This window comes from Tenrec ecaudatus, chromosome 5 (genome assembly GCF_050624435.1).
Source record: "Tenrec ecaudatus isolate mTenEca1 chromosome 5, mTenEca1.hap1, whole genome shotgun sequence".
NCBI lineage: Eukaryota > Metazoa > Chordata > Mammalia > Afrosoricida > Tenrecidae > Tenrec > Tenrec ecaudatus.
The window spans coordinates 21,992,194-22,014,830 of record NC_134534.1 but is presented as its reverse complement, the minus strand read 5'-3'; the positions used below and the strand labels follow the sequence as shown (position 1 = coordinate 22,014,830).

At 41.8% G+C, this 22,637-nt stretch overlaps 1 protein-coding gene across 1 annotated transcript in view; it reads left to right on the top strand.

Annotated features, from left to right (window-relative positions):
• The window catches only part of SLC30A8 (solute carrier family 30 member 8), a 45,902-nt gene extending 24,736 nt beyond the window's left edge, over positions 1-21,166 (top strand). Inside the window, exons 6-9 of the mRNA XM_075550583.1 lie at positions 6,424-6,574; positions 9,392-9,497; positions 18,686-18,820; positions 20,765-21,166. Of these exons, the coding sequence (XP_075406698.1) occupies positions 6,424-6,574; positions 9,392-9,497; positions 18,686-18,820; positions 20,765-20,910 (538 nt within the window). The 3' untranslated portion in view covers positions 20,911-21,166. The remainder of the gene's footprint in view (positions 1-6,423; positions 6,575-9,391; positions 9,498-18,685; positions 18,821-20,764) is intronic.
• The last annotated feature ends 1,471 nt before the right edge of the window (positions 21,167-22,637 follow it).

Genomic DNA, 22,637 nt, shown 5'->3' with positions numbered 1-22,637 from the left:
GCAGTTTTTATCTTCATCGGTAAGTGCTTCAAATTCTGGTAAATTTCAGGACATATGATTGTGTCAGCTCCATGTCAGAGGTTGTTTCTGGATCTTCCACAAATTAATGTATTAGTCTGGGTACATTAGAGAAACAAATCCACAGAAACTCATATATGAGAGAGAGTTTTATATAAAGGGTTAGTGTGCATTAAGAAAACATCCGAACCCAGTGCTGCCCAAACCACAAGTCCAACATTAACGCATTAACCCTTTAACTCACATGTCCAACACCAATCCACAAAGTCCTCCTCCATCTCACAAAACCCACGCAGTGATGCCAATTGCGAGAGGAAAGCCGAGCCAGTGAATGTGTAAGCATCTCAGCACTGGCAGGGGTCTCCACACGGTTGCTCCAGCACCCAGGGCTGCATCAGGGTGGGTCCAAGTGGCTTCTCCTTGTGGATGTCTTGCAGGAAGTGAGCCTTGCAGGCTGAAGCAGGGAACTGCTAAGGCAGCTGCACCCTGCTGCCACCATCACAAAGCAAGAGACCTGAGAACTAGAAAGGCGAGGCTCACTGAGCCATTTATCCCTCCGCCCTTCAATTAACCCCACATGTGTTTATTGGCCAGGTTGACACAATAAGCTTTAACTGCCTCAAGGGAGTACTTTAGAGGAAGACTGAAGGCTGCAGTTTTAATCTTCATCAGTAAGTGCTTCAAATTCTGGTAATTTCAGGACATAAGACTGGGTCAGCTCCATGTCATAGATTATTTCTGGATCTTCCATAAATTCTGAGACCACATTCTTCTCACAGTCCAGCTTCTTGGATTATTTGCTCGGCATATTTACTCAGTGGTGAAAACATACAATCTTGATGCACACATTACTTGCTCTGTTCCAATGATTGCCTCTTATTCTATGTACAGGTTTCACATGAGTGAGTTTAGCATTCTAGAATTTCCAATCTTTGCCATGCTTGTATGGGCCCCATGGTTGAATGCCTGCCCATAGTCAATAAAAGACGGTTAACGTTTCTATGGCATTTTCTGCTTGTAGTGAAGATTCATCTGACATCAGCAATGATATCCCTCATTGTACATCCTCTTCTGAATCCAATTTGACTTTTGAGAAGTTCTCTGTCTTATGGATTGTTGTAAATGTGTTGTAACTGTAAAATTTTCAGGAAAATGTTACTTCTGTTTGATATTAAGGATGTTGTCTGTTGTCCTGTTTCTGATTCAGAGTAAATTTACGTCAGCAGAGGGAAGTAACGCCCTATTCTGAGCATCCTCACAGTCATTGCTGTATTCAGGCTCCATGTTCCAGGCACCGAGTTAATCCCTCCTGTCAAGGCTCTTCCTTTTTTTCTTTTATTGTGGATTTTATGCCTTCATTTTTTAATACATAGGTTTTCCTGGGTTTACGGAATTGGTTACTTCATTTTGTTTCCTTTAGCAACCATGTATATGTAATACCTACATTTATTAGGCATTGTACAAAGCCTATAGACTTATTAGGATAGTTAATTATTTTTCACAATTCTATTGACAAATAATTCTCATACAAGTCAGTGCTTTGAATATATCAAAGAGCTGTGCAGTCTCCTATTCACTCAATATTTTACCAAGCATAATATCTTTCTGTAGGAATTGGTTCTATGTGATAACATGTCCAAAGTACTGAAGAAGTCATTGTGAGAAGTCATATTGCTTTTAATATATACATTCTGTGGATCACCTCTCTTTGGAGTAGGTCAGAATACAGATCTCCTGTTGGTTGGCCAGATAACTGTTTCTCAAATGTCTGGGCACAGACGAGTGAGTACTTCTAGGATTTCATGTTTGTTGAAACATCTCAAGTGCTATTTCATCAATTCCTGGAGATTTTTTTTAATCACTAGTACCTTTAACCCAATACCTTTCTTGTCCTTTTATGCTAGCAGTACTTGATTGAACACTACTTTCTGAAATTGCTGCATGCTAACCAATTCTTTTTGGTACAGTGACTCTGTATATTCATTCCATCTTCTTTGAATATTTGGCTCATAGAATCCTTCAATATTACAATCAAAGCTTGACTTTTCAACATCTCACTTAGATGGCTGCTTGTTTGGAAACAAGCCGTTAAGTCCCTATTCTATCTAATTGCTGGGCATCATCTGATCTCTTCACCACACTTTTCTGTGTTCCCTTCCTGTGCGAGTATCGAGCAGGTCCATGACATAAGAATTAACTGTTCTTAAATTGGAGCTAGGAGTTAGTGTCAGCCCCAAACCAATTTCTAGATCTGTTGTTTTTAATCTTCCTTTAGCTCCCTTTAGAGGCTTCCTTGCTACTTTATAGTAGTCTTATTGATCATCTCCCTGGAGCATAAAGATCTTCTGTTAATATTATCATTGATTAGCCCCTGGTACTAATTTTTAAAACCCTGTTGAGAGAAGGGTATTGGTCCAAATACCTGAATTATTCACTTGTACAGAATAAATATTTTCATGATTGGATGCTGTTTACACAAATGATGGGAATTAGTTGTCAGGGAAATTTTATAATAATATTCAGTAAGTCCACATGGAAGAAGCACACCAACATCAGTGACCTAAGGACTGTAAATCATATAATCTGAAGCCGAAGGAGGGAATGGTACCAGAGGTTCTGGTTGGCAGAAGGCTACGGGTGACAGTGGAAGGCCAAGATAACGTTTGTGAGATCTACTGATATAATCCTCAGTAGTTTCCTTCTATCCATAGTAGAGGGATGGGAATAACCGATTACCAAACTGAGTGGATTGGAGGGATGACTATAGGAAATTAAAATGATAAACATTATCTGAATAGTTAAAACCTTATCATTTGATCCTCCCCCCTTCTGATCACATTGGGCCTGATCTGATTTTCAACACTTTCTTTGTTTCCTTGTGTTTCTTTTCATTTTTATATTTGAGTTTATCTCAGATGTAGTTCATCATTCGGGATAACTCTCCTGAATTTTGGTTATATGCTTTTTGGTTTTTCGGTGTATGAAACCCAGTATTGATGAATTTATAGGGAGAGCAAGTAGAATAAGGGTTCCCAGGGTGTACAGTGGGGGAGGAGGGGCAAAGGGGAGCTGATATGCAGGAGTTCAAGAAGGAAGAGAATGTTTGTAAACTGACTGTGGGAGCCATTGTACAATACTGCGTCATGCTGATTGAACTGTGCAATGATATGCTATCTGTATTAGCTCCTAATAAAATGGTTTTGGGGGGAAAAAGCTTGATTCCGTTTTTCAGCTTGAGAAATTCCTATCATATTCTTCCGTTTTGTAGCTTGATTCTTCAAACATTTTAAGTTTTGTTAGAGAGCCGTATTGAGAAGGACCTTGCCGTTAGCTTAATTTACTCTGGAATCCTCTTTTACAGTAGAAGGACCCTATGTTTCACATGTTCAAAGCAGACTGATCACAAGGAATGTAGTTGCTGGTTGCTATTGAGTGACTCTGGCTTGTGATGGCCCCACACTTGGAGTAGAACTGCTGCCCTGGGTGTTCAAGGCTGCCACCTTTCGGAAGTAGACGGTCAGGCCGGTGTTTGGTGGCACCTCCACGTGGGTTCAAAGCACCAACCTTTCTGCTGCTCATTAAGCACTGCACTGTTGCCAGTAGGAAATGTATTGTCCTTCCAAACAGCCTCTTTTGCCTTTGTATTATTGTGACTGTATGATGATTATTTTTCATGTTTGATAGCTAACACCTGTTGGTTCTATTTCTTTGCTCTTCAGCCACGGATGGCAAATCTGCACCTTATACCATTTATCATTTTTTCAAACATTTAAAATTAAGATCTTTTGTAGTGTTCCTTGTGTCCTGAGTCGTTTGATTATTTTCCAATCCAGGCACCCTCAAACCATTCATATAGGAAATGGTCTCACAACTCATCTCAACTTGATCTGTTTCCCCCCAAAACTACTTGATTGCTCAAGACAATGTGATTAAAAACAAACAAACAAACAAACAAACATTTAATCCTTTCATTGGGAGCTCTTACAGATACCATAACATTCCACAGTTCAACCATATCAAACAATATTGTATAATGGCTACTACAATCAGTTTCAAATCATTTTATTTCTTGTTGAATTCCTTGATATCGGCTCCCCTTTATCCCTTCCCTCCCCCACCCTGCCTCCCAGGAATCCTTTTTACCCCCTATAGTAGGTTTTTGGGGGTTTTTTGTGTGCCATGTTTAACACAATCCAATATTGTATGATAAGATAGGACTTTAATCCTTTTGGATCAGTTTTTCCCTTCTCAATTCTTTGTGGGTGTGGGGGTCAAGTGAGGCTTTATTTAATTGCTTTTTATTTTTATGAATATTCATATCAATCAGTATATTCATCACAACATTTGGCAACAAAACATTTTTCAGGTGTTTACTTTGGTGATTCAATTTTCATTAATCATATTGCACAACTCCTTCTTATATGATGGCATAGTGTTAGGCAGTGTTCTCTAGAGAAGCAAACCAGTGATATAGTTCTATATCTATAATTATATCAAGGAAGTGGCTCGCACAATTGTAGAAACAGGTAAGTTTAGTCTAGTTCAAGTCCTAGGGTCAGATGTTAAGCTAGAGAATTTTCCTGACTTGCATAGCTACATGAATTAATGCAGGTAGATCAGCAGAAAGGATTCAGAGGCAGATGCATCCAAGGGTCAGGAGGCAGATTTTGATTGTTCCAAGGATCAGCAGGTGATACAGTGGGCCACTGACTGTAGCAGGTCAGGAAGCAGACTCTGATGACTCTCAGAGTTAGCAGGCAATGTGGTGGGCCATTGGCTCAAGTTCAAAGACCAGGAGGTCAAAGGGCCTGATCTAGGTCCCAGACCAGCAAGAAAGCAAGCTTTCCCACAGAATTCACTTACACAGGAGTAGGACATACCCCTGAGGAAATGTCCTTTCAATTGCAGGATGATTATCACCTGAGTAAGGAGGTTACATGCCTCCCTAACTCTAACAACTGCTTTGCTGTCCATGGAGTTGTTTACATTATGTTAGATCACTTTATGGGGGAGGCTTCAACTGCCACACCACTAAGAATCCTGGAACAACCAACTTGACCTAAAACCTAACGATCACAGATGGTCTCCTCCTAGGCAACTGTACCACAGTGTATTTCTTTATCTCGCTTACTTCCCTTTTCTCTCTTCTTCACTGCTTTTATATCTATCTACTTACCCATCTCTCTATGAGAAAGTGGAGGCTTTCTGTTAACACTTATAGTCTCAGGAATTCAAAGGGGCAGTTCTACCTTTTTGGTTCTATAGGGTTACAGTTCTACCCTTTTGGTTTGCTGTGCATCAGCATTGGCTTGACTGATGGCAGTGAGTTTGGTTTGGATCTATCTGTCTGTCTATCTATCTATCTATCTATCTATCTATCTATCTATCTATCTATCTATCTATCATCTATCATCTATCTATGTTAGAAGACTAGGTTGACTATAGAAATAAATCCACATACACGCATATATGAAAAAAACTTTATATAAAGAATGATTGTAAATTAAGAAAACATCCCAACCCAGTCCAGATCAAGTTCACAAGTCTGATCTTATCCCGTAAGCCTGAGACCAATCCATAAATCTCTCTTCAGATCATGGTGGACCTTGTTATCAAGGCGCTGCGTAGGCGTCAGCACTCCTGGAAGTGGTTCCTGAAATAGGCTGGGAATCCTATGGCACTCATTAAAGGCGTGGTTTCACATTTTGTCAAGTTTTATTTTTCAGAAAGTTTCTTCAGTTAAGAAGATAATTTATTAACGATGGTCTTTCCGACCTCGTGTTGTGCGTCACACACACACTGCTTAGAAGTGTTTTGGAAAAGGAGAGAACTACCCATTGAATGCCCTTCTTAATTTACCTGCTGCTACCCAAGAGACTGTGGAAGCAGTGTCGTTCAGAGGACAGTTGTTTGCATGCGTATAGGTGATCAGTCAAAAAGAAAGAATAATAGTAACAAAACATGGTTTGAAATTCAACCCTTAACATTAATTTTTGTTCCTGATATTTATTTTTAGTATGCAGAGAGAAGGTAATAGTGAAATCTTTACTATTAAAGGTAACTTGCAGGTACATGGGATTTTGATCACCTTTTAGATGGTGATATTCGTTAACTCAGCAACGAATCTAGGAAAACCTAGATCCGAATTCACTTTCCTGTTAAACCTTTCAGTGGTTATAGGCATACATGTTTTCCAATTCTGGCCAGATTATGTTACAATTTAACTGGGTTTTATGTGGAATGTCAATGAGGTGAAATATTTACCACTGTACTATTGTTTCAGAAAGTGTATTCTATCATATGATGTTTTAATAAATGATCTAGTCTCACTTTATATGAATTTTCATTATGGCCATTTTAATTTGTCAAAAAAAATATTGCTCAGAGCATTGTTCTCTCTTTCAGACTAAGTGTGATTTTGCACCAGAGTGCCCCTGGCCACACTCATCAGGAAGCACAGGCGAATGCCAGTGTGAGAGCGGCTTTTGTGCATGCCCTTGGAGACCTGCTGCAGAGCATCAGTGTGCTGATCAGTGCCCTTATCATCTACTATAAGGTGAGTGGGTTTGAGTTTATCCATCTTTGTAGTCATTTGATGAACCAGGTGACATAAGAATGGATTCTCCAATATCACTTCAAAAGAGCCTACATTTGCCTACTCAAATACTCACAGTTAAAGCACACCCCCCAATCTGCAATTCTCAATTTTCTAAGACATTTGCCTTTGATGCCTACTTGTGTGACAGTTTGTTAAACTACGGTGGCTTCCTTGTGGCTGTCATGCTAGAAACGATGCCACCAGAGTTTAAAGGACTGGCAGCCTCGTTCCGAGTGAGCAGATTTCAGTGGAACTTCTGAACTAACCTCCGGCTAGGATACATGAAAGGGTAGTCCACTTTAACAAGGTGTCCTCACTGAGCATGTTTCAAACAGTAACAAAGCATGGTCTGATATAGTGCTGGAAGTGAGCCGCTAGGCTTGGAAGATGCTCAAAAGATGACTGAGGAAGTGTTTCCTCTTCAAAGGGAGTTGACCTTAGTGACTTGGAAGTAGCAAAGCTTTTGGAAACTTCGTTTGCTAATGGGGCATGGCTCCAGATGAGAAGAAACAAGTACAAGCATCCATTAGTCATCAGAATATGGAATGTACAAAATAAGAATCAAGGTAAATTGGAAGTCAGCAAAAATGATATGGCGCACTGAAAGATAAATATCATAGGCATTAATTAGCTGAAGGGAACTAGTGGTGGCCTTTTTGATTTGGGCAATAATATGGTTCACTGTGCCAGGTTTGGCAAATTCAATTAGCATTGCATTCCTCTTCAAAAATGACACCTCAAGGTCTATCTTAAAGTACAGTATTAGCTGTGATATGATAATATCTATTTACATAATAGGAGGACTTGTTAATACAACTATTATTTAAATTTATGCAGTAGCCACTAATGTTTGTGATGAAGAAGTTGAAAAATTCTACCAGTTCTTTGATCAAACGTGCAGTTGAGATGAACGGATAATTTTTATCAATTGGAATGCAATCCATTTGACACAAAGAGATCAGTAGGGGAAAATATGGCATTGGGGATAGAAACAAAGATGGAGATCACATGATAGATTTTGCAAGGTGCATTTCTTCATTGCAAACACCTTTTTTCAACACCATAAATGGACACTGTGCATATGAATTTTGCTAGATGGAATACACAGGAATCAAATTGAGAACACTTGTGATACAACATGATGGAAAAACTGAATATCATCAGCTAAAACAAGGCCTAGGTCTGACTGTGGAACAAACCATCAATTTCAAGTTTACACTAAAGCTGAAGAAAGTCTGAGAAAATTCATGGGAGTTAAAATACAACCTCCAATATATTCTACCTGAATTCTAAAAACATATCAAGAACAGAACTGATACGTAGAACACTAATGATTGAAGAGCAGATGACTTGTGGGATGTTAGCAAGAATCTTATGCATGAAAAAAGCAAAAGATCATTCAAAACACAGGAGAGAAAGAAAAGATCGAAGTGGATGCTGGAAGAGGCCCTGGAACTTGCTATTGGTCAGAAAGTGCTAAACTTGCAGATGGAAACAATGATGAAGTAAGAGAGCCAAAGAGAAAATGTCAAAGGGCAGCTTGAGAGAACAAGGTATTATGGTGGCATGTATGAAGAATTATAATGAAGCTAGAGAAACAAATAGGAGGAACACACTCATATCTTGTGTCGGTAGGTTGAACTCTCAGTAGGTTGAGCTCTCAGTAGGCCCAACTCTCAGTAGGCTGAGCTCTCAGTAGGATTTTGTAGCATTTCCAACGCAGTAGAACAGTGCCTGGCAACAACAGACTCACTGCCGTCAAGTCAATTCCACCTCTTCGCAACCCTACATATGGCTTCTGGGACGCTCAGTCTACGCAGGAGCAGCCAGCTCCATTATTTTTCTTGTGGAATGACTCATAGACTTGGGTGGGCAACCCCATCAGTGCCTAACCCACAGGTCAAATGGAAGGAAAGAGTGTGGCATCATGATGGTCCAGCATTGGGAGACTCTGCTATTTTCCACCAAAGAGAGAAAGAATGTACAAAAACACAAAGAAAAACACAGCAACTGAATTCATTTAAGCAAAATACTCATTGAAAACTTCAAGTGTAACTCAAAACCATTCAAAATTGTAAGGGTTTGTGGACTTCGAAAGTTCTCTGGAAAAAGCTATGTCCATGCTTTGTTAGACATGTAGGATCATGGACTCTTCTGAGGTGAAACACTTTATTAAGGACAAGATCGCAGGTGGGCTTAATCTGACACCATGACCTCCGGTGGGGAAAGAATGAGGCTTTGGTGATGTCTTTACTAGGATATCACTAAAGACATGAGCCAAACATCAGCCTCAAGTATGTGACCTACTTAGCCGAGGAGGAAATCAGTTCTACATTGACTTCATGCAACCTCTTGTCGAATTAGATCTTTTCTACTTCACCACATCATGAAAGCCTAGTAGTCAGAGCAAACTGTTGAAATGTTTGTGCGTGGTTCACCAGATACTCTGCGCTTTTATTCTATTCTTTTGAGACCATTAAAGCAGGTCTCTCGAGATAACACCCACACATATTTTACCCTTTGGTTCATAAATGATGTGGAAGCATTTTCTATCATCTCCTTTCTTTAGACATTAGTGGTTTAAAGGCATAAAGAAGAACAGCAGGACCTGAGTCCTTTGAGAGAGAGTCTTGCCTAAGAGTCGGGTGATGATGATTAGGCAGGTGAATGGGTGCTAAAGATAGAAGGAAGAAGGAGGCTTACTTACTTTCTCAATCAGACTGTGTGCATGGAAAATATGAATGGAATTAACCAAGTTAACCCTGTCTTTTCTAGCCAGACTACAAAATAGCAGACCCAATCTGCACATTTCTCTTTTCCATCCTGGTTTTGGCCAGCACCATCACTATATTAAAAGACCTTTTCATCGTACTCATGGAAGGTAAGAGCGATTCTATTGTTATTATCTCCAGAGCAATGCTTTCTTCCCCACTGGTCACATCAGAGAACGCTCCAAGGTGTGTTCCCTATTCGTTTGTATTATGGGGAAAATGTTAATTGACAGCAAGTTTTTATGATGGTAGATATGTGATTCTTGTTCATATGGGAATAAATCAAAAGAACCGGCTCCTAGATTCCCTTCAGCAACAGCTCCTCTCTATAACTGAGGTAGGGTGAGCACCAGAAGCATGATCAATAAAGATAAAGACATGAAAGGAGACCACAGAACAACAACAACAATAAGTTTATCCCTGAAAATGCCTAGAAAAGACTAATAAAATTGGTCTAAATCTATGCCTTGGGCAGCATTGTAACTGAACACTTCAGTCAGTCGTGGCTCCCAGTGAAATAGCACCAGGCTGACCCTTTGTATATTTATCCAGCAAATGTTCATGAAGCTCTGTCTCTGTGCCACTTAGTGTGGATGCATCTAAAAGTTTAGAACTGAGAAAAGGCAAGTCCTCATTGGGCTAATAGCGAAGAAGAGAAAGAAACCGTTTAGAGATTACACAGAAATGGGATGGCAGTCCATTCTCCAAATCAATTTTAGAAGAAATATCGGCTGAATATCTTTAAATATCTTAAAAAGCATGGATGAAGATACTTCAACCCACTAACCTGGGGACACATCATCAGGAAAACCAATCAAACCCTCCTTGAACCAGAACAAGCAACTCTAGCATCTCAAGGATCAGGAAGATGACCCAGAACTGGGCACCGTTGGGCATAAGGTCACCATGTGCACCAGCTGAGTTGATAGAAACTAGCAAAAACAAGTGCTACGAAGAAGGAGAGCTGTAGGATCTTCATGGAGGAGTTTGAGCCAGAGAATGCCAGCAGAGGCTCAAGGAGGCTTTCCCGGGGGCGAGGTTTCTGAGGCTCTCCCTTCGCTGAGAGTGGGTTCTCAAGTTTGTGAACCTCATTCCCTACACTTAGAGGCCAGCCCTGGCCACACTCCAGCGCTTGTGAAATCTCTTGTCTGGATCCATGGGCCTTCTATTTTCCAGGAATAAATGTCATGAATCACATACAGCCTTAATTCCTCCCTCACTTCTATACTTTAATAGTCTTATTATTTTAATTAGGCATAAAGTGGTTAAAGAATTGCTGGCTTCTGACCTTTTCAGACTATGTCTTTATTGACCAAGTTGGCTTGGAAAGAGCCAGAGTGCAGTCGGAAAAGCAAGGGCTTTGTGTCAAATGACCCCAGTTCAGTTCTGCTTACGCAAGTTTCCAGCAGTGGAACTTTAGACTCTTAATTCTTCTGAAACTTGGTGTTCTCAAATAAAAACCATTCATCATTCAGTATGGTTGTGAGGATTGTTGCTGCTGTTAGATACTATGAAGTAGCTCCAGAGTCATTGTGATCGTACTCAGCGAACGAAACACCTCCTCGTCTCGGGATGCTTCTCAACACTTTGCTGTGTCCGTGAGGCCACTGTTGCAGACACTTGTCCGTCCATCTCAATGAGGGTCTTTCTGTTTCACGGACTCTCTGCCCTCTCAACCATGATGTCTTTCTTCTCTAGAGACTGATCCCTCCTGGTAACATGTTCAAAGTCCACAAGATGCAGGATCACCATCCTTGCTTCTATGGGGCATTTTGTCTATACTTCTTCCAAGACAGATTTCTTTATTTTTCTGGAAGTTCATATGATATTTAGCATTCTTCATTAATGCCATAATTTTTTAAACACCATAATTTACAGACATATAATTTTCTCTGGTTTTCCTCATTCACCATCTAGCTTTCACATGTAGATAAGCTGATCAAAAATGTCATGGTCCTGGGGTCGATGCACCTTTTTACTTCAAGGTGACATATTTGGCTTTGAGTAGATTTGCCCGGTTCAATGCCTTGTTTGATTTCCTCACTGCTACTTTCATGGGTCTTGATTGTGGATCCATGTAAAATGAGGTCCTTCCCGGGGTCACTCGTTGCTCCATTCTTCATGATGTGGCTTTTGTTTGGTCCAGTTGTCAGGATTTTGTTTTCTTTGTCTTGAAATGTAATCCACACTGAAGGCTATGCAATTTGATTTTCATCAAATTAAAAACTACAAGCCCTTCTCAATTTCTGGAAGCAAACTAGTACCATCTGAATATCACAAGTTGTTACTGAGTCTTCCTTCAGTTCTACTGTTCTACTACCATGTTCTTCTTCATGTGGCCCACTTCCTTGAAGTATTTGCTCAGTGTACAGATTGAATACATGTGGCTACAGGACACAACCTTGATGTATGCCTTGTCTGCTATTGAAAGATGCGATGTTCCTTTGTTCCTGTGTCAACAGCTACCTCTTGATCTAAGTACCAAGTTCCAGGTTACCTGTCAATATATCACCATACACACTTCATAATTATCTCCAGTAAAATGTATTCGGGTGTGCTATTAAAGACATTGCTAGGTGCTTTCGATTGGGTTTTGACTTACCCAATGATGACAGCAGGACACACTGCCTGTTCTGCACCATTCTCACAGCTTTTGGTCTATTGGAACCCAGTGTTGCAGCTCCTCTTCAAGTCTGCTCGTTGAAGGTCACACACGATGTCCTTTTCTTAGGACTGATGCCTTCAGGTAACTTGCCCACCAGGTGTGACTAATACTGTTCTTTGATAATTCCCACATTCTGTAGGAGTGTTCCGCAGTCCTTTCTTTGGAATGGGCACACACGAGAATCTCTTACACTCTGTGCTCCAGATCTTTTGGCATAGATGAGTGTGTATTGCCAGTGCTTCCTCAGCTGGTTGAAACGTTTCACATGGTATCCCACCAATTCCTGGAGTCTTGTTTTTCACCAGTGCCTTCAGTGCAGGTTGGCCATCTTCCTTCAGTACCATTAGCACTTGATCATATGCTACCTCTTGAAATGGCTGACTGTTGGCCAATTATTTGGGGCACAGCACTCAACCCACAACCATATATCCAGGAACTGATTCTGATGCCTAGCAGCCATCTGTAGGATTTCTTAGCTGTAAATCTTTACAGCATCAGGTAGCCTCATCTTTCTCCTATAGAGCAGGTGGCAGGTTTGAACTGCTGACCTTCCAGTTAGATGCCCATGCTTATCTGATGGTATCATCAGGACTCCTTTTTGGTAGAGTGGCTCTATGTATACCTTCTATTATTCTTTGGTGCTTTCTGTGCCATTCCACCTTTTGCCCATAGACATACTATTTCAACTAAAGGCTTGCTTTTTTCTTTCATTCATTTCTTTCAGCTTGAGATATTCTGAGTATGTTCTTACATTTTGTTTTTCTAATACCAGGTCTTTACATCTCTCTATAATGCTTCATTATCACTTACTGCATTGTACTTCAGGATAGATCTTGAAATATTCTTTTTGGATCATAACTGAGACAGCATTCCTCTTTAGGATGTCATTCCTAGCATAGTAGATATAGAATTATATGCCTCAAAAGAGCCAGTGTCAGACAATTTCAGCTAATTTCTGGATTATCAATCATCGAATGTTTAATTTTACGACTTCTAATCTTCCTTAGTATGTTTAGTACATTCCACCTTGCGATTGTTAGTGGATGCTTGCCGCTATTTCTTCTCGTTTTCAGTTGTGCCCCATCAGCTGATGAAGGATCCCAAAGTGTTGCTTTTCCATGTCATTAAAGTTGATTTTGCTTTGGGGAGATAGCTCTTCCCAAATTTTATATTGAGTGCCTTCCAACTTGAAGGTCTCCTCATCAGGCATTATCTAAGACACTGCTCCTCTGTCATTTATAAAGTTTTCTCTGGCCAGTGTTTTCAAAAGTAGATCACCGGATCCTGCTTCCCAGCCTGTCTTAGTCTGAAAGCTCTGCTGAAACTTGTTTGTCACGGGTTGTCCTTGTTGCTATTTGAAATACCCGTGACACAGTTTCCACCATTGCCGCAATATACAAACCCCACAGTAAGGCAAACTCACAGGTGAGTGGTAGTTGAGAGTGTTAGAGGAAATAGGTGTATGATATAATGTACAGAACACAGTAGAAATATAATACGTACAAGTTCTCAGTCAACTCTTTCAGTTGACTTGAATATGGAATATCTGAAGTCACGTTGTGGATATGAACCAGGTACTGTTTATTTATTCCATCCTGAGATATTTATGGCTTTTGGCCACAACTCTACCAAAACCTTGGCCACCCATCAATGAAGATTCTCACAGAAGGACCAGATCCGAGAGTCTGGATCACAACATCTCCATCTTCATTACCAGAAAACCTTTTAAATGGCCCGTGAAACAGAAGAACTAATGACTCACAGTGATGTTACTTTTGTATATTGTGTATCTTAAAGACAGAAGACACTGGGTTACATAGCCAAGGTGATTTATCAATTATATTGACCACTTGAAAGTGACTCAGCGAACAGGATCTTTTAGTTCAACAGTCTAAGAAAATAAGGACCCAACAGGTCTTGACAAAGTCAGTGTTAGACAGTGGTTCTCAACACGTAGTGGCAACAGAACAGCTTAGAGAATTTGCTAAAACCCTGGTTGGGGCCCATCCCTTCGGTTCCTGAGTTAGCTAGTCTGAGATAGGACTGCGGCTTTAAATTTACAAGTAGATGCTGATGTTGCTGGCACTTCACACCACTTCCAGGATTTCTGCATGATGGCACCACAAGGCTGACTAGGACATTCCATTAGAACTAGAGGTCTGCGTGCACCCTACCAAACCATCTGGATTAGAACTATTCAGATGTTGGCTGTTTCCCCACCCTCCTTTTCCCAGCAACTTTGATGTGAGATCCACACAGTCTCAGTGTGGCTGCCTTCAGCGGCAGACAGTCCATGTGTCCTGAGCATTCACTGCAGAGTGTAGTTAAGGTTTTGCTCCTGGTGGGTGCAGTCATTGTTGATGACTCTGAAGCAGACACTGGGAGTAAAATATCACTAAGTAGTCAGTGAATTTCTCAGCTCCAGCATGAGAATATTTAGGTTGTCCTCTCAAAGAGGTCATCTATGTTCTTTTCTGGGGCCAGCTGAGGAGCTGCAGCTGCTTTTGCTCTTATAGCTGCCATGGACGGAAAGAAGGATAGAAGTCAAATTGGATTAAAATTTGAGATGCTTCTGTTCCCCTATTCCTACCTCTCAGTTTAGTCTTTCTTTCGTGATTATCTTTATTATTTCATTTAAGAGCCAGTGCAGAGACCACGTCTACCTCAGCCATTTAATGAAACCGACATGTAGCTCCTTTCTGGAAGATGACTGATGTTTAAAGTGGTTGGTATAAAAGAATATTTGTACTTGGTTATTTTTTTAAAGAGAACCGAAAGGTATAAAACGATAACCAAAATGTCTTCTAACCTCTCCATTTGCACTGTTCCACAGGAATAACACCTATTAAAAAGATGGTATGGGCATTTCCCCAAATATTTATGTATCCACATATATGTAATAATATATGTGCAATATGCATATTTGATGGATTGATGAGGCTTTCTACTACTGTAAGGGTTACAGTCTTAGAAACCCTGTAGGGTTGCTATGAGTCAGATACCTATTTAAAATATGGCTCTTTATGCACTGATATGTGTTTTTTCTACCTGCTGCTTTTTTTCAGTTGGAAATTTTGCCTTATTAGCAAAGACAGTGTTTCATAACATAAATAGTGCACTGTATGCTTATGCTTATTTGTGAGCATTACAAATAACCAATGATACACTTGCTCTCCTTGTGTACATTTTTGTGCTTCTGTAAGTTGATAAGAGCATTAAATGAGATAAGTGGTCTAAGTAAACTACTCGGCATAAAGCTTGACCCATGGTTTGCTCGCAAAAGGTCTATTATTATTATTAAAGTGTGACAAATATTACGTATGACCTTATACGCAGCCTGTAGTTAAATTCCTTTCATCTGCTTCTAGTACCCTGTACCTTGGAGGACATAGAGTTAGAGGCATTCTGACCTTCATTGTTTCCATGAAACAAAAGAAAGTGAGATTAAAGCTAAGCTCCCACTCTAAAGAAAGTAAATCGCTTGAAGTAAATCCCTTGTAAAGAAAGTATTGACATCCTTTAAGTTCATGGTTCTCAGTTCTAGACCACACATTACAACAATCTCAAAAACCAAACTCACTGCCATTGAGTCAGTTCTAACTCACAGGGATCCTAGAGCATGGAACATCCTCTGTGGGTTTTTGAGACCCTAACTCTTTCTGGGAGTAGAAAGCCTCAAATCTTTCTCCCACAGAGTGGCTGGTGGTTTTGAACTGCTAACATTGCAGTTAGCAGCCCAATGCAAAATTGTCACCAAGACTCCCCTTAAAGTAATCTAGGATATTTAAAAAATACTTATAAAATTACTTATATCCAGGCCCTACACACATTCTGACTTACCATATATATTTGTGTATAAGCCAATTTTTTCAGCACATTTTTTTGTGGAAAACAGTTTATTCTTCAAAAAGTTAAACACAGAATGACAATATGATCCAGGAATTATACTCTTAAATATATAATGAAAAGCAGGACCCCAAAGAGACACATATTCATCAATATTCAGTTCAGCACCTTTTTTAATGCAGTTTTTGTGGTAAAATTAGGTGCCTTGGCTGATATTCGGGTCAGCTTATACTCGAGTATATATGGTAATTGGCCTGGGATGAGTCCTGACTGTGAGGAAAAGCTGCTCAGTGACTTCTAAGTGGTAGTGCATGGTGCTCAACCTTTGCTATGCGTTAGAATCACCAAATGAGCTCTAAGGCATTGAGACCCCAGCATCCATCCCCAGAAATCTGAGGTCCTGGGGGTTGGATGAAACCTGGTTGCCAGGATATCAACCTTGATTAGTGAATGAGTGTGCACCCAAGGTTGAGCACCACTCTGACAGCTTGCAGATTACAGAGTCTAATCCATATAAAATTCTTCCTAGCATCCTGGAACGGAATCAATAAATAAGTCTGTTGAATGACCCCCTACATTTATGTTGTGCGTGGCTCTGGCACCACACTGGAGACGGACTGAAGGAGAAGCTACAATAGGAGCACCCGTTGTCATTGTTGAGTTGTTTCCAACTCCTCTCACTCTAGGAGGAGCACAGAAACTGCCTTGAACGAGGTTCCGAGACTCTGTGTGTGTCCTTACAAAAGTCAACTTCCACGCCTTTCTTCTGCGTAGCATTTGGGTTCAAGCACTTAGCGGCTGACTCTTTGACCCACCGAGACAGCCAGAGCTCCTTAAACTGTAATAAGTGCTTTGAAATCCCTTGAACACCGTCCTCTCTGGATGATCCTTAGTTCTCTGAGATGTATCTTTCTCGTCAAACAGCTTATTCCATTGTTGTCCTGGTCGGTACAAAGGAAGACAAGAGCAAGAAATCCCAGCCAACACAATTCTATTGAACCGATGTCTGTTTTCACGTAACTTCTGACCTCTGGCTCTGCTTCTCTCTCTGGAGCAGGCCAAACCAAGCACCCTTACCTGCGCATCGCCTCTCGTCTTCTGCATGACAAAATCTTGGCAATTCATGGGGAAAGGGACCATTGTGCTTTGGTCTTTTTCCCCCAGGTTGGACACCTGAGTTCTGTAACCCTACAGGAATGATGGATGGATTACCACGATCCCCAGCGCGCTGTGCCCCACGATGCCCTTCAGAACCAAGGGGCGTTGCTGGACTATTACATTCTGTGACTTGAACAGGGAACCCTAATGGGTGCAGATAAAATAATAGAAATATTCTGTCTCCAAAAACTCACTGCCAGTGAGTCAATTCTGCCACACAGGGACCTCTTAGGGCAGGGCAGGACTTGCCCTGTGGGTTTCCAAGACTATATATAGCTCATTACAGGAGTAGAAAGTCTCATCTTTCTCCCATGGAGTGGCTTGTGGGTTTGAACTGCTGGTCTTGCGGTTAGCAGCCCAACCTGTAATCACTGCATCACCAGCCTCCTTAATAGAAGTGTTAGAAACCAAACAATAGGATGGCATTAAAAAGCTGGGATCACCTATTAAAAGTTTCCTGAGAAGTTATCTGTTAGATAACTAACATTTTAGAGTATTGTAGTTTACAAAAAAAGCCAAGAGTAGGCAAGTTGATCCTATAAGCACTATGAGTAAGATTTAGTTCTTATCACCCAAAGCTCACTGTACAGGTGTTTATTATGATCAGAGTATTTCTAAGATATAATTAAGTTCAGAGTAAATGCATCCAGATGCTAACCTTGTTTGTTACTAAATCCTATGTTATTTCATTTTCCCTTTTGAGAATGTATGCAAAATCATAAAAACAATAACAACAACAAAAAGTACAGTGAAGTGAATAACACCCTGGAGAAGTGAATTATTATTATTATTGAAGGTTATTGCATTGGCAAGTCTGTAGATATTATCTGCCTATGACCTTTAAAAATTTTATTTTATTGGGACTCTTACAGCTCTTATCATAATCCATACATATCCATTTAGTCAAACACATCTTTAAATATGTTATTATCTTTTTCAAAACATTTTCTTTCTACTTGAGCCCTGGCAGCAGCTCCCTTCCCCATGCCTCCTTGATAATTTATAAACTCTTCTTCCTTTTCATGTTTTATACCGACTGCTGTCTCATTCACTCACTTTTATGCTGTCCATCCCCCTGGGATGGGGATCATACATTGATCATTGTGATTCGTTCCCCCTTCCTCCCCCTCTCTTTACACTCCAAAACCCATCAGTACTCAATTGGACACCCCCTGTCAGAACAGCCACAATGAAGGGAAGGGCCAGGCAGGGTGCAGTATAGCTCCTATGAAACACATAACCTTTCATAAGGGTCATCTGATTCATAACAGTAGCAAAATTACAGTTATGAAGTAGCAAGGAAAATAATTTCATGGTTGGGGGTCCCCACAACATGAGGACCTGTTTTAAAGGGTCGAAGCATAAGGAAGGTTGAGAACCACTGCCCTAGCTCTTTGTGCTTGACCCCACCACGACCATGACCCCAATTCTATCCTGCTGGTGAACTTTTTAATTGGTCAACTCTTTGACACAGTCAGGTGATTCCGATTTGTAAAAATTCCAAGGAAGAAATCAACGAAAGAGGAGGGCAAGTTGATCTTTTGGAAAAGGCTCCGCTACCCTTTTGGCCATCTCGGTGAGTTTCTATGTAGTTGACTAACAGCCGCCGCCCGTTTTCCCCTTCGGCAGGTGTGCCAAAGGGCCTGACTTATGATGCTGCGAAAGAGCTCATCTTAGCCGTCGACGGGGTGCTGTCTGTGCACAGTCTGCACATCTGGTCTCTAACAATGAACCAAGTCATTCTCTCTGCTCACGTTGCCACAGGTCAGTGTGTTTTGTAAACCCTGTGGACAAAGTTCAGCCCTTTTCCTGCAAACTCCTTCCGTTGGCCTGCTGTCCTGAGTGACTGCTGGCTGTGAAGCCACCGGGAAGTGCTTGCTGCTCACTGGGGCCTTTGGAACACACCCTCTGCTCAAGGCTAGTGCAGCAGTAAGGATCCTGACGACCTCCCTTGAGGGCCCAACTGCCCCCCGCCAAACTCTGAGACTCCCATGCCATCTGGTCAGCTCAGAGTCCCACCAGTAAAATACTAGGAATGATGCCAGTGGCCAGTCTCCATCTGGTATCTTCGGTGTGTAAGATGCTCTGTCCAACTCTGAAGGTAGGGAGGTGACTGAGTGAGCCACAGCCTCCTCTGTAAAGTTGTGACAAGGTAGTAGTTGATTCGGAGGACTACACGTCAGTGCCTTCTCTGGGTAATTAAACATTCTGTCACCCTGTCCGAAAATTCATAGATGACTGGCTTTATACTATACTCTCCTTTTATTTTTTTAGTGATGAATAATAAAACTTTATCAAATAACAGTTTCAGAGTAAAGCAGGGTGATTCATTATATATATTCCCAACAGTTTTATTGGCACATAATTTACTTATCAGGTAGTTCAATTATTCGATCATTTAATCCTATTAAGGGACATTAGACAGTCACTACCTCATCAGTCTTAGAGTACCCCCACACCCCACCCCTGACACCCCTTGATTAAAATGCCTGTGCAATGAGTGGGTTGTGCATTCGCAATCACTCTACTTTGGAAACAAGGACATGGTTCTGCCTGGGGGATGGCCAGCCATTGCCACAGTGTGCACTCGGCTCATCAGCCATGGAGTTGGTCCCAGACGCCTGGGGTCCGACGCCCGGACAGTGAAACCCTTCCCAGTGCTGTGTGATCCCTACGATCAATTGCAGAGCAGACTAGAGGAACCACAGGGTTTTCATTTGCTGATTTGGGGACATAGATGGCCAGCTCCTCTCCGTTTAGAAGCCCTGCAGAAAACCTGCTCAGGATCCTAGCAAACACAAGTCCCCTTGACAGGAAAGGTGTGTGGGGGTGGGGTGTGGGGGTAGGGTAGCTGTTTATGGGGTGCATTGGCCAGAAATCAGACTTAAAATTCTACCACGCAACTGCCATGGATGCTTCGATAAGTCCTGGGGATGGAAAAATAGAAGGCAGGAGTTCTTTCATGGCTTTAGGAGAGAATTCAGGCCAAAGTTGGTAGGTGAGAATGCTAAAAATTAAAACTCAAGAAAGTTACTGAGGTGCAAAGTACCAAAACTCCAGTGGCGGTTATTTGACGACTGCTTTCTCAGGCATCCTAATCTTCTCTGAGGAACTTCGATCTGGCTTCAGGGAATTTACAGCGTTTGCTATGTCAATATTTCACTGCAAATAGAAGATTCTAGTGAACAATCAGAATGGTATAGAGGGAACTTTACAGCCTCCTGATACCATTTTGGACAGGAAAAAAGATGTCAGTGAGCTTTGCTGCTCGCAGAAAGGTCTGCAGGGACTCTAAATGCTTCCTGGTTCCTGGCACCCGCTTTGCCGTAAATTCTGATGAGAGAGAAGGGGAATAGGGCTCTGTGGGAAATAGAAATTCCCGCAAGGTTTTTCTCAGGGGTTATCTCCATGGTCACACTCCACTCCTGGGCGGGCTAGACCCCAGAGAGAACTGTGGGGGTGGGGTGGAGTGGTGGAATGTGTGGTGGTGGTGGGAGAAAACCCTTAGTCACAGGAGACTTCCCTACATTAGAATTCTCCCTGCCTCATCGAAGTGAAAGCAGCTGGCTCTCAGAGCCACGCTGGTCCTTTAGGAGTGGTTTATTGGTGTCCCACCAGATCAAAGACAGAGGACTTGGAGCTGAGTCTCAGCAGCGACCCATGTGTGTGCAATCTGTACTCATCTCGCTTGCTGTTCTCTATCCACAGCCGCCCACCGGGACAGCCAGGCTGTTCAGAGAGAGATCATTCAATCCCTCAGCAACAGCTTCACCTTGCACTCTCTCACCCTTCAGATGGAATCTCCAGATGACCAAGACCCCAAGTGCCTTTTCTGTGAAGAGCCGCCAAACTAGCCCAGTCGCACTGTCAGCTCTGCACACTTGACAGGCCACTGCATGCTCCAGTGCAGTTTCTGGAATATAGGGACTCAAGAATCAAAAGAAGAAATTTGAGAAACTCAGACCCAGTACAGTGCACACCCTTCTCCTTCTTTACGGAGCTCCCTCCCATCAGGAATGAAGATGCATTTAGAGTATCACCATCCATCAACCGGTGATAGACTCATAAGGGGCTGTGTTCAATTACAGATTTGTGTACAGATTATTCCTGACTGGCATTAAAATGACAGCTGTTTAGTCACTTAGGAAGTTTGAAGTCTGCCTCCCTTCAATCATGCGTCCTGATATTGGGTCAAGCTAAGCTCTGGAAAATCCTATGAGGAACTGATGGCAGGGACCAGTAGACAAAAGTACACCCATGAGGACTGCCCACCTCTGAATGACCAACCAGAGGACAGGGGGGCATCGATCCCCAAACACAGCTCAAAGGCAGCAAAGGGTAGGAAAGAGGGACAAATTGAAATGAGGAACAGAGGGGGGGGGGTGAGTGCGCTTACACTGAAGGAAAGGTAACTTATGTCATGACACAAAATGTGTATGCTGTTGAACAGAAGACAGATTTTCTCTGTAAACTTTTCCCCCAACCATAATAAAATGTTTTAAGAAATGAAGAACATGGGAAACAAAATTAGGAAGACCCAAATCAGGGCTATTATATTTTCATTACATTTTCCCTGCAAATGTTTTGAACACCCCCGTGTGGATGTGGATGTTTGTGTGTGCATTGTGCATACATATGTATATGTGTGCATGTTGGTGTGTGTGTATCTGTATGTGTGCATTTGTGATGGTCATAGCCATTGAGCTGATAATCACAATAAACATGGCAGTTTGTTCTCTCCCTGTGTGAAGGGGACAGGACCTATGCTCATAAGCACAACCAAGAATATACTGAAAACAGTGGCAGGAGAGGCTGATTTAGATTGAGTGCAGACCAATGGAGAACTTGTCTACGGAATCAGAAAACCAAAAATTCTGACCCCTTCTTTGGAGGGGCTGGCGTGAAGCCCTACAGTGCTGCCAGGACTCCCTCCCCAAGGACAGGGCATCCACATAAACAGCAGGCGATGACCAGGTAAATTGTGGAAGAAACTTGTTTTAGAAGAAGCACCCGCCTGAGTGGAAAGAGAGAGCTTGGTTTGGTGCTCAGCTGCATTAGTAGTTTGAATCCAGCCATCAGCTCTGAGGGAAACAAATCTGAGCATCTGCTCCTATCGAGCTGACAGTCTAAAAACCCCACGGAGCAGTTCTGTCCACACGGTCTCGCTCCGAGTCAACATGGACTGGAGAGCACCTAAAAACCACTTGTAGAGTTGACACCACTGAGACCCTGATGTAGACTTTTACCCTCTTAAAATATAAGAAAATTCCTGTCACTCCTTAAAGGATCCCACTTGTGGTTTTTCAGTTGTCATTCTGACTGCTCTAGGGAAGGAAGACACCAAGTTATCTGCACGCACAACCAGTCATTCAGAAGTGTGTGCAAAGACGAGGCTGCATTCTTTCAAAGATCGGGATGAACAAACGGCTGGGCATAAAAGCCAAGGACTGACAGCGGTTCCTTACTGCATCCTGCCGCACGTAGCTCTCATCTAGCAACCTCTTTACCCAAGTGCCTGGCCAAGGAGAGAGTAAATCCAAAGTAATGGACGTGGATGTGAGGGACCCTGTGAAAACACCTT